The sequence below is a fragment of the Glandiceps talaboti genome, chromosome 23 (assembly GCF_964340395.1).
Source record: "Glandiceps talaboti chromosome 23, keGlaTala1.1, whole genome shotgun sequence".
Taxonomy (NCBI): Eukaryota; Metazoa; Hemichordata; class Enteropneusta; family Spengelidae; genus Glandiceps; species Glandiceps talaboti.
The window spans coordinates 15532047-15546076 of record NC_135571.1 but is presented as its reverse complement, the minus strand read 5'-3'; the positions used below and the strand labels follow the sequence as shown (position 1 = coordinate 15546076).

Here is a 14030-nt window from a genome sequence, read left to right as displayed (position 1 = left end):
TTTTAACTGATATTCCGTCACAAGCCCAATGGAAGAAAATGGTAGAAGTAAGAATTAACCAATACTGGAAAGAATGGATATGCAAAGAGGCCTTAGGAAAAAATACCCTACATTATCTCAACACTACAAATTATTCACCTAAGAAAATACATCCTATATGGTCATCCACCAATTTCGATCCTGTAGCTGTTAGAAAAGCATCAGTCAAAGCAAAGTTATTACTTGGTGTCTACATGTTACAAACCAACAAAGCTCAGTTCAACCAGTACAAAGTCAACGCGACCTGTCCACTATGTGAAACTGACATTGAAACCAGAGAACACTTCATTAATTCTACACTGTACAGCCCTTGACAAAGCTAGATTTTATTATTTTCACAAACTGGAAGTTCACCTCACCAAGTTAATAGGTGCTAATGGTTGGACCAACCTAGCACAAGACCACACAATGCTTACCCGGCTAATATTAGATGCTACATACCTCACAGAACTTGTACCAAAGGACAATAACCTGCTGCTGAATACACTTAGATTGGAAAATTTAACACGTGGACTATGCTATGCTCTTCACTTAGAGCGAAGTAAAGCTCTTGGAATAAGGCTGCTGTAGTGACTATGTACTTGGCTGGACACGATAACTGGTCTTTTGCCAGCCTCTATTAATTATTCTTTTTTTCAGATCCTGGTGATCCTCAGTGAACACTAACTACGTGTTATCTGCACGGTGCTCCAGACATTGGAGGAAATTACCTGTACTGAACTGAACTGATGGCTGACCAAGGGGAACAAAGCGAAACCGCACAAATACTGTCAACACTGGCTGCACTAAACCAGAAAGTGGATACGATACCGGCGTTAGAACACAAACTGAATGAACTACAGAACTCAGTCGAATACATCAGCACTTGTTTCGATATGTACAAGAGAAGGATGGATGAAATGGAAACTGAAAACAAAAGCCTCAAGCAACAACTCATTATCATTGACAACTTGCAACCTCAGCACAACACAACAAGAACTCCATGACTTACAGCAATACACAAGACGAAATAACCTTGAGATACACGGCATCCCAGAACAACCGGACGAAGACACCGACTCGATTGTTACTAAAGTCGCTAACACAGTCGGCGTTAGGATAACATCAAGCGACATCGACATCAGTCACCGTCTGCCATCAAGGTCGCATCAAGAACACATAACCCCAGCCCCGATAATTGTTAGATTCACTAGGAGAACCATCTGCAATAACATCTATGCTGCACGAAAGCGCCTCAAGAACAAATCAACGAAAGACATAAACATTGGTAATCATTCTGACAATCGAATCTATATCAACGAAAATCTAAGCCCGGCCAACAAACAACTGTTCCACAAAACAAATGAGAAAAAGAAGTACAATCTAAAATGGAAGTTCATCTGGACGAACAACGGAAGAATTTTTGTAAAAAGGAATGAGGAAGGAAGGGCACTAAAGATTATTACATTGCATGACATCGAGCGTATGCAATAATACAGAAAGAACGCGGACTCGTAAAATTGTGAACAATCTATGGAAGCCACCGACAATAAACCACAAACGATAAACTATAACTGCAAATCATATTCATTGGAACAACTTAATTCAGGTACATCTCCATTAACTTCTGATAATAACCCAAAGCAATTCTTTTCAACTTTTCACTTAAATATTAGATCACTCTCAAAGCATTATGATGAGCTTGTTTCCTTTTTAGGCAATATACATCATGATTTTTCTGTAATTGTATTGACTGAGACATGGTTGCACAACAATGACTGTTCCCTTTTCACGCTCCCATGCTACAAAATTATCACATGCAACCGCGTACATACCAAAGGTGCATTATACATTCACAATTCATTGTCTTTTTCGCAAATTAACACCTTTAGAATCCAACATTCAGAATCATTATTCATCGAAGTTGGCATAAACAAAGAAAGTGTGATAATTGGTGTAATTTATAGGAAACCCAACACACCAGTTCAAGAATTTCTTGAGTCTATTTCCTCTAAAAACAAAAAATGCATTATAATGGGCGATGTTAACATCGACACGAGTCAAAAGAATACCCTAATTGCAAATTACAAGATCTGTTCTCATACTCCTTTACAACACTTTAATTCTACCTCATCTTAGCTATTGCGTGGAAGTGTGGGGAAACACCTTCCCAACAGCACTACACCCCCTCCTTCGTCTACAAAAAAGCTTGTCCGCTTCATAACTTTCTCAGATTACCATGCCCATTCTACTCCTCTCTTTCATCAACTTAAAATTCTTGATATTTACAAACTCTGTAGTCTTCAAACTTGCATTTTCATCTTCGATTTAATACACAATCGCTATATTCACAATCGTGAGCATTACTTCGAAGTTCATTTGACCCATAACTATCCAACCAAAGCAAGATCCAATGCAAATTTACCAACCCCAAAGGCCAACTTGACACAAACTCAGTATAATTTTAACTACGCAGCAGTCAAGGCATGGAACGCAGTACCCCTACCAATTAAATCGCTTCACAGTCGGGAAAAATTTAAGTCTGAATTAAAACAGTTTTTATTCAGTTAGTGACATTCCATATACATGTATATAGCCCATTTATTTATTTGTGACAGCAGTGATTTGTAAAATTTGTACAACTTTAGTTTTAAGAATATTTAGTATGTGTATGAATGTATGATTGGTTTGTTTTGTTTTTTCTATGAGTGAGTGTGATGCGTGTGTATATAAAGAACATTTGTTATGTATATATTTATTTTTATAACAGTGTAACCAGCAATACATTATACTAAGCATGTCAGTCAGGGCCTTGGACCTCGATTAGTTCAGAAAGAAATACTGTCCTTGGTCCTCACCAGAATTTTATTTTGTCCCTAGACGTTGTATTTTTTCGCTCTCTTTCATTTCTATATATTTATTCAATATCTGTATAAACTGTATAAGTTCTGGTGAAATAAATTTCAATTCAATTCAATTCAATAGAGACTACATTTATTGACATATTAACTGTATAAAAAGCAATCTGAAATATTCAGGGGTTTTATTTGCATGCTAAACTGGCACATTAGTGTGGACATAAAATGAAACAGGCCACAGAGTGAAACAAGAAAAGTGGCAAGTGAGAGGACACGTTGAAAACAGACAGTCCATGGTGATATAAAAAGACACTAAAAACAGTCCACAGTGCGAAACTGGCACATGAGTGTGGACATAAAATGAAACAGACCACAGTGCGAAACAAGAATGTGGCAAGTGAGAGGACACGTTGAAAACAGACAGTGGTTATATAAAAGGACATTAAAAAACAAGTCTACAGTGCGAAACTGGCACATTAATATGGACATATAAAGAAACAGGCCATAGTGCGAAACAAGAAAAGTCGCAAGTGAGAGGACATGTTGAAAGCAGAGACAATTGTGATATAAAAGGACATTAAAAAACAAGTCTACAGTGCGAAACTGGCACATTAGTGTGGACACAAAATGAAATGGCCCACAGTGTGAAACAAGAAAAGTGGCAAGTGAGAGGACACGTTGAAACAGAGACAATTACAAGACATTAAAAAAAGTATACAGTGCGAAATAGGTACACTAGCATGGACACAAAATGAAACAGTTCACAGTGCGAAACACAGAACTTGGCGATGTAAAACGACATGTAAATAAACAGGACACTGGTATGCAACGGACATAATGTCAACCTTACAAACAGGCTAATAGGTGACACAGGACAAGAATACCGGACAAAGGAGGAGTGGCATAAAGGACACAATAAATGATGTGTGAGCAAAACAAATACATATAGAAGATTCACAGCAACCTGTAAAGATGGAAGTGAAGTAGTGATACATAGGACACATTATAAAACGTGTGAAAAGAAAAATATCAAGGTGATTGAAAGGACAAGAAGAACCAGCTCAGTGGGTTACAACCTGTTTGAACTAAAGATAAAATGAAGAGTTGTAACATGGAAGTGTAACTCATGTTACCCCTAGATGTATGCTATGAGGATATCTCCTAGATGACAACAAAGGATATCACTACTCTGATAATGGTAGTAATCTGTGATAACTATTAAAAGTATATCACATGTACCAGACTACTGTCCTAACTGCAGAAGACATCTCTCGGAATTGAAGTTCACCAAGTCAGTTATCATATCATACACTGGCTAGCAGAGGAAAACTGGACTAAAGATTGGACATCCACCAAATCGTGATAATCAGATGGTCATTGGCCAAGCAGTGAGTACACGCTTTGGTCAATGGCTGATATCAGCGTATGTAACCTGCAGATTACCACGCGTGCACAATTGCGTACTTATCAAACACGTGGTGTTACTTGGTTGCAAACTGCTAAAACCTTATTGGTTCACAGAAATCTTGAATAATTTTTTATCTGTTCTACATGTAAATATGTCTTGCTATAGTGGTCAGTTATAAACTGCAAGCCACTATGCAAGCTATTTTCGATGAACAGATGCAGCGCAGCGAATCTGGTTATCTGCAGTCTTATAAAGAAGGTAAGTCTTGTTTGAGTAAAGCAATGGCTTTACTTTTTAATGCCCATATAAATCTCCTATTCTCTTTTTCTCTACACAGATAACAATGAAGAAGGACTCTACCGCTGAAAGATTTCAAGAAAAAGAATATCAAAGGCAAGTACCTATATAATTTTGTTCATTTTTGATAATGTTTTTTCCTCGTTTTTTCAGATCACTGGAAAAGCTGATAAAGTTATTAGAAGATGAAGCATATATGTAAGTTTCAAATCTTTGAGTCCTTTCAAATTTTATGTTTTTGTCAGTCATGAAAAAATATTTTCTCAGTACATGTTTTATTGAGGCTTGTGTAGAGGGAAAATGATGGTTGTCTTTTGTATATTTATATATCTGAATAAGCCGTTGTTAGATCACCATACATTTAAATAAACCATGGAATGCAGTATTTCTCTTCTCCTCTCAGGTAACACAATTGAGTCATCATTGATGAAGAAGGATGCTGCTGAAGAAACTTTATTAAAAGAAATAAATATGAGAGGTATGTATCTCTATATTATTTCTATTCAGTTTATTTGATAATGTGTTTACCCTATTTTTCAATCACACCCATATATATATTATTATTATTATTTATTATTATTTTTATAACTTTATTGCAGGATACACTCCCATATACTATAAAAACACAACATTTACATAGTACACAAGACAAACGTTAAAAAGAGCACTCTAAAATAGACAGACAGAAATTGATGTAAATTGATCGTCTAATAAATATAGTCATGAATTGATGTAAATTGATTATCTAATAAATATAGTCATGAATTGATGTAAATTGTTCATCTAATAAATACAGTCATGAATTAATGTAAATTGATCGTCTAATAAATATAGTCATGAATTGATGTAAATTGATTATCTAATAAATATAGTCATGAATTGATGTAAATTGTTCATCTAATAAATATAGTCATGAATTGATGTAAATTGATTATCTAATAAATATAGTCATGAATTGATGTAAATTGTTCATCTAATAAATATAGTCATGAATTGATGTAAATTGTTCATCTAATAAATACAGTCATGAATTGATGTATATTGTTCATCTAATAAATATAGTCATGAATTGATGTAAATTGTCCATCTAATAAATATAGTCATGAATTGATGTAAATTGTTCATCTACTACATATAGTCATGAATTGATGTAAATTGTCCATCTAATAAATATAGTCATGAATTAATGTAAATTGTTCATCTAATAAATATAGTCATGAATTAATGTAAATTGATTATCTAATAAATAGTCATGAATTGATGTAAATTGTTCATCTAATAAATATAGTCATGAATTGATGTAAATTGTTCATCTAATAAATATAGTCATGAATTGATGTAAATTGATTATCTAATAAATATAGTCATGAATTGATGTAAATTGTTCATCTAATAAATATAGTCATGAATTAATGTAAATTGATTATCTAATAAATATAGTCATGAATTGATGTAAATTGTTCATCTAATAAATATAGTCATGAATTAATGTAAATTGATTATCTAATAAATATAGTCATGAATTGATGTAAATTGTTCATCTAATAAATATAGTCATGAATTGATGTAAATTGATTATCTAATAAATATAGTCATGAATTAATGTATATTGTTCATCTAATAAATACAGTCATGAATTGATGTAAATTGATTATCTAATAAATATAGTCATGAATTGATGTAAATTGATTATCTAATAAATATAGTCATGAATTGATGTAAATTGTTCATCTAATAAATATAGTCATGAATTGATGTAAATTGATTATCTAATAAATATAGTCATGAATTGATGTAAATTGATTATCTAATAAATACAGTCATGAATTGATGTAAATTGATCGTCTAATAATATAGTCATGAATTGATGTAAATTGTTCATCTAATAAATATAGTCATGAATTGATGTAAATTGATTATCTAATAAATATAGTCATGAATTGATGTAAATTGTTCATCTAATAAATACAGTCATGAATTGATGTAAATTGATCGTCTAATAATATAGTCATGAATTGATGTAAATTGTTCATCTAATAAATATAGTCATGAATTGATGTAAATTGATTATCTAATAAATATAGTCATGAATTGATGTAAATTGATTATCTAATAAATATAGTCATGAATTAATGTAAATTGATTATCTAATAAATATAGTCATGAATTAATGTATATTGTTCATCTAATAAATACAGTCATGAATTGATGTAAATTGATCGTGTAATAAATATAGTCATGAATTGATGTAAATTGTTCATCTAATAAATATAGTCATGAATTGATGTAAATTGATTATCTAATAAATATAGTCATGAATTGATGTAAATTGATTATCTAATAAATATAGTCATGAATTAATGTATATTGTTCATCTAATAAATACAGTCATGAATTGATGTAAATTGATTATCTAATAAATATAGTCATGAATTAATGTAAATTGATTATCTAATAAACATAGTCATGAATTGATGTAAATTGATTATCTAATAAATATAGTCATGAATTAATGTAAATTGATTATCTAATAAATATAGTCATGAATTGATGTAAATTGTTCATCTAATAAATATAGTCATGAATTGATGTAAATTGATTATCTAATAAATATAGTCATGAATTAATGTATATTGTTCATCTAATAAATACAGTCATGAATTGATGTAAATTGATTATCTAATAAATATAGTCATGGATAGATGTAAATTGATTATCTAATAAATATAGTCATGAATTGATGTAAATTGTTCATCTAACAAATATAGTCATGAATTAATGTCAATTGATTATCTAATAAATATAGTCATGAATTGATGTAAATTGTTCATCTAATAAATATAGTCATGAATTAATGTCAATTGATTATCTAATAAATATAGTCATGAATTAATGTAAATTGATTGTCTAATAAATATAGTCATGAATTGATGTAAATTGATCGTCTAATAAATATAGTCATGAATTGATGTAAATTGATTATCTAATAAATATAGTCATGAATTAATGTCAATTGATTATCTAATCAATATAGTCATAAATTGATGTAAATTGATTATCTAATAAATATAGTCATGAATTAATGCAAATTGATTATCTAATAAATATAGTCATGAGTTGATGTAAATTGATTATCTAATAAATATAGTCATGAATTGATGTATATTGTTCATCTAACAAATATAGTCATGAATTAATGTCAATTGATTATCTAATAAATATAGTCATGAATTGATGTAAATTGATTGTCTAATAAATATAGTCATGAATTAATGTAAATTGATTGTCTAATAAATATAGTCATGAATTGATGTAAATTGATCGTCTAATAAATATAGTCATGAATTGATGTAAATTGATTATCTAATAAATATAGTCATGAATTAATGTAAATTGATTATCTAATCAATATAGTCATGAATTGATGTAAATTGATTATCTAATAAATATAGTCATGAATTAATGCAAATTGATTATCTAATAAATATAGTCATGAGTTGATGTAAATTGATTATCTAATAAATATAGTCATGAATTGATGTATATTGTTCATCTAATAAATATAGTCATGAATTGATGTGTATTGTTCATCTAATAAATATAGTCATGAATTAATGTAAATTGATTATCTAATAAATATGGTCATGGATTGATGTCAATTGATTTAAACAATAATGTATGCCCTCCCAGCCCATAATGGACGAAAGCAAACTTTGAACGACATAATGGGCGAGGCGACAGCCGAGCCCATTATGGAGTGCAATGTTTGCTTGAGTCCATTATGGACTAGGAGGACGTACATTATTGTTATTATTTTATAGTTTTGCCAATTCCAGTGAATTTGTAGATCGAGAAACGCAAAACAACGTATAATATACACAGCGCTGAACATCGTCTGCCATGTTCGGCCTGGAAGCTGAATACTAATCATAGCAACACACGTACGTACACATGCACACACATATACACTTCAGTGAACTGCTGTGAACTCAAATTTGTTTCATGAATGCGTTGTATTTTTAAACAGTGGAAATGACAATCATAAGTAACAACATACATTTCGAAAAAATACCTAGTCGTATGAAGAAACAGAACAATAAGCTTGTATTGTTATGCTCGTTCCAGGGCCTCGATGCCCAATAACGGAGTACATTATCAGTAATAATGTACAGCGATGACGTCACAAAATTCACTGGAATTGGTAATGCTATAATATAATATCTAATAAATATAGTCATGAATTGATGTAAATTGTTCATCTAATAAATATAGTCATGAATTAATGTAAATTGATTATCTAATAAATATAGTCATGAATTGATGTAAATTGTTCATCTAATAAATATAGTCATGAATTAATGTATATTGTTCATCTAATAAATACAGTCATGAATTGATGTATATTGTTCATCTAATAAATATAGTCATGAATTGATGTATATTGTTCATCTAATAAATATAGTCATGAATTGATGTAAATTGTTTATCTAATAAATATAGTCATGAATTGATGTAAATTGATTATCTAATAAATATAGTCATGAATTGATGTATATTGTTCATCTAATAAATATAGTCATGAATTGATGTATATTGTTCATCTAATAAATATAGTCATGAATTGATGTGTATTGTTTATCTAATAAATATAGTCATGAATTGATGTAAATTGATTATCTAATAAATATAGTCATGAATTGATGTAAATTGTTCATCTAATAAATATAGTCATGAATTGATGTAAATTGTTCATCTAATAAATATAGTCATGAATTAATGTAAATCGATTATATAATAAATATAGTCATGAATTGATGTAAATTGTTCATCTAATAAATATAGTCATGAATTAATGTAAATTGTTCATCTAATAAATATAGTCATGAATTAATGTAAATCGATTATATAATAAATATAGTCATGAATTGATGTAAATTGTTCATCTAATAAATATAGTCATGAATTAATGTATATTGTTCATCTAATAAATATAGTCATGAATTGATGTGTATTGTTCATCTAATAAATATAGTCATGAATTGATGTATATTGTTCATCTAATAAATATAGTCATGAATTGATGTAAATTGATTATCTAATAAATATAGTCATGAATTGATGTAAATTGTTCATCTAATAAATATAGTCTTGAATTGATGTAAATTGTTCATCTAATAAATATAGTCATGAATTGATGTAAATTGTTCATCTAATAAATATATATTTATACCCACATATTGGGTACCTGTTACTGTCCTTGTGTGAATGTAGAATGAAGTAGTGAGACTGGCAAGTATGTCTAGAAAAACTTTAATGTCCTAGTAACAAACTAACTTGTTAAATCAATAACAAAATACATACACAAACTTTGGCTATCTTGAGGGCTACTCAGCACCACTTGCAGCTGGGAAGATCACCAGCAGGTGTAAGGAGTATAGGCTACCTGGGGAGGTCCCAGCAGATAGGTCCTATGTGTGCTCCTGAATGTAAACATAAGTAAACCGAAAAGATCACCCGGGGAGGACCCGGCAGGTGTCGTAACCATAGCTACCTGGGGAGGACCCGGCAGACATAGCTAGGTGGTGAATTGTACAGGGGTAATTTGCAGTAAGCCGAGAAGAGCACCTGGGGAGGACCCGGCAGGCGTCTGTATACTAGCTACCTGGGGAGGACCCGGCAGACATAGCTAGGTTGAATTTGTACTGGGGAGAATTTACAATACGCCAAGAAGAGCACCCGGGGAGGACCCGGCAGGTGTCTTATCCTAGCTACCTGGGGAGGACCCGGCAGACATAGCTAGGTGAATGAATTTGTATTCGAAATGAGCTGATTGATTAGTTTTCAGCTGACTGTAAACTGTATTGGGGTAATTGAACAAGGGGAAAAGGCCCGTCACTGTGGTAGTGCTGAGTAACCAAAGAAGATTTACAGAACAGATTGAAAGTATCTGCAAGAAAACAAATGGTAATAACATTAGAACAGGTTATGTCTGGCCTGTATAGCGCCACATGTTGCAAGGATAAAGAAATGCGATTAACATGTCTGAGAGAACTGCCTGATTTAGAACAAGTAAACGAAGGTGTTGATGGGGATGGTGGGTGGGATTGACTCAGTAGGCCGAGACAAATTTAGCAATGTTCTCCAAACGCAGCTTGAACTAGACTGAGGCTAGAAGGAGCCTAAGTAGAAAATTATGCATAGTACAAACATTCTGACAATTTCCTGTGCTCCCCTTACGTATACACATGTAATCTGGTGATGACGTACATCCTCTGATATTTCCTGTGAGCATATTTGAACACTGGTTTGTGCACTAGATGCCAGGAGGAATGGAATGTTCAGGCTTATGAAAATATTCTGTATAAACTAAAATTAAATAAATTTTTAATTTATACCCACATATTGGGTACCTGTTACTGTCCTTGTGTGAATGTAGAATGAAGTAGTGAGACTGGCAAGTATGTCTAGAAAAACTTTAATGTCCTAGTAACAAACTAACTTGTTAAATCAATAACAAAATACATACACAAACTTTGGCTATCTTGAGGGCTACTCAGCACCACTTGCAGCTGGGAAGATCACCAGCAGGTGTAAGGAGTATAGGCTACCTGGGGAGGTCCCAGCAGATAGGTCCTATGTGTGCTCCTGAATGTAAACATAAGTAAACCGAAAAGATCACCCGGGGAGGACCCGGCAGGTGTCGTAACCATAGCTACCTGGGGAGGACCCGGCAGACATAGCTAGGTGGTGAATTGTACAGGGGTAATTTGCAGTAAGCCGAGAAGAGCACCTGGGGAGGACCCGGCAGGCGTCTGTATACTAGCTACCTGGGGAGGACCCGGCAGACATAGCTAGGTTGAATTTGTACTGGGGAGAATTTACAATACGCCAAGAAGAGCACCCGGGGAGGACCCGGCAGGTGTCTTATCCTAGCTACCTGGGGAGGACCCGGCAGACATAGCTAGGTGAATGAATTTGTATTCGAAATGAGCTGATTGATTAGTTTTCAGCTGACTGTAAACTGTATTGGGGTAATTGAACAAGGGGAAAAGGCCCAAAAGTAGTGGAATGGATGCTGAGCAGTGAATGTAACGAATGCCCCCAAGACAGTTAAAGTTAGTGGAGACCAAATGAAAGTAGATTAGAAGCCTCCAGATGCATATAGAATACTCTATGTGTGTGCCATGCTGACTTGTGCTTGCTGAATGTCTTTCTTAGCAATCCGTATATATCGAATATAGCAGTTTGATGACCACCTGCCAAGATTCTGTATCATGTGATCTTCGATTCCGATTGCCGCAGCTGATGTAGCTGCTCCAATACGAAATGAGTGTCCACAGAATTTGGACATGTCCAGTCCGATTGTACTTAGTATGTGGCGTAAGTAGCCAATGAATTGTCCTCGAGTGAGAATTCCCTTATCTTGATCAAAGAATAGAGGTGATAAGTTCGTTCCACCTTGACGGCGGCGAAGAAGTAGTAACTGTTTCATATAGCCCAGTGTGTTTAGCGCTGGAATGTTGAATATATGGATTGGTGTCCCATTGCCAAATGGGTCAGTTTTTGACCTCCGCAATATGACTGTATAATGGGAATTATCCTGCGACCACACAATGTCGCACAGTCGTATTACAGATGATGTATCTACCGTGTTCCTGACTGTAAATTCTCCACAGCGTAGGAAACCGAAGAAGGCCATCTGGCATGCACATAGCAGAAGCAGATCGACGTTGAAAGAGAAGACTTTGTTCTGTAGTGCAGAAGTGATACTACATAAGATATTGTATGTGATTGGAAAACGTTTTTCAGTGTTTGTTCCTGTAATTGCTTGACTCCGTTTTACCCCCTTCAATATGTACTCCAACCTCTCTGAATTGGCAAAGGGGTTAGTATTTCCTTCCCGTAAGTAATGGAAACGTATCCCTGCTAGGTACAGCTTAATAGTATTGTATTTCAAGTCGAGATATTGATGACAAAAAGTAACAAAACGTATAAGTATGGTCTCCGATAGGGGCGGAAGTGTGCCCGGTCGAGTGATGACACCACACATAGTGCTGAATTGGATTAATCGTGTCATCGCAGTCTGATATGCTTTGGCTGTCTGGTTGCTAATAGCATACGTCCACAATTTGTTTACCTGCAGGTCTATATCTTGAATAGGTCCTCTGGTGGCAGGATTTGGTGGGGTAGCATGTCTGCTGTAGGCAGCATTCTGCGGAACTTCTGCATCTGAAAACGAGATAATGCATCAGCAATGTCATTACGTACACCGGGGATATGCCGTGCTTGTACTGTAAAGCCATGGAGTGCTGTGCACCAGGTCAATTTGCGCATAAGTTTCATTATTATCTTCACTTTGGATCGTCCTTTGTTGATGATATCGACAGCACTCATATTGTCGCAATGGAATAAAATCCGTCGGCTTGTCCATGTGTGACCCCATAGAACAATTGCCATCACAATGGGATAGAGTTCCCGAAAAGCCATTGATAACTTGTCACCATCTGAAATAAGGTTGTCGGGAAAACTACCTTGGAACCACTTATTGTCGTAGTAACCCCCAAAGGCTTTATCGGTCGCATCCGTGTAAAGATGCATATCTGCTGCAATTGAATGATTGTCATCTAAGAAAAAGGAGATGCAGTTCCACTGTGAAAGGAATTTCAACCACATATGTATATCAAGTCTGCACTCCTGACTTAAGCGTACGTGATGGTGAAGTTCTTTAACTGTAGTAGATAGGGAAATAAGATATGACACGAAAGTCCGTCCTGGGCGTATGATGCGACTGGCGAAATTTAGGTGGCCTAACAAGCTCAGCAGTTCTCGTTTTGTGCATGATTTCCTGTTGAGAAATGATCTGAGAATTTCACAGATTCGATTCACTTTTTCTTTCGGCAGTCTGGCTTCCATTTTGTCAGAATCTAGTATAATTCCCAGGTATTCAAGGCATGTAGAAGGGCCTACTGTTTTGTGTGGCGCCGTAGGGATGCGGAGAGTATTGAACATTAATGACAGCAGCGCCATAGTTTTGTCTGCGTCGGAGTGTGGTGGATCAATTGTCAGGAAGTCATCTAGTAAATGAAGAATGTCACGTATTTCGTATACATTTGAAGCAATCCAACATAGAGCTGTAGCAAGGGTATCAAAAATCTTTGGGCTAGATCGGCTACCAAAGACTAGTCTTGTGAAGAAATAGTATTTGTTGTGCCACTTTATACCATGATAAGGCCACATTTTTGGGTGTAAAGGCAGTAATTTGAAAGCATCTGAAATATCTACCTTGCATAGCCAGCTGCCCCGTCCTAATTTCTTGATATGTTTGATTGCCGTATCTATGGTGACGTAATGTAGAGAATATTGGTCTTTGTTTATCAGCTCATTTAACGAAGAGTGCGTTTCGTTGTCGTGGGGTGCCGATAGATCAACGATTAGCCTTTTCTTTTTTG

General features: G+C 34.1%; 1 protein-coding gene across 1 annotated transcript; it reads left to right on the top strand.

The window, feature by feature from the left end:
* The first annotated feature begins 870 nt into the window (after positions 1-870).
* LOC144452789 (uncharacterized) lies at positions 871-1512 on the top strand. The gene has a single exon (XM_078143942.1). The coding sequence runs from the start codon at positions 871-873 to the stop codon at positions 1510-1512; it is 642 nt and encodes a 213-aa protein (XP_078000068.1).
* Positions 1513-14030: the final 12518 nt, after the last annotated feature.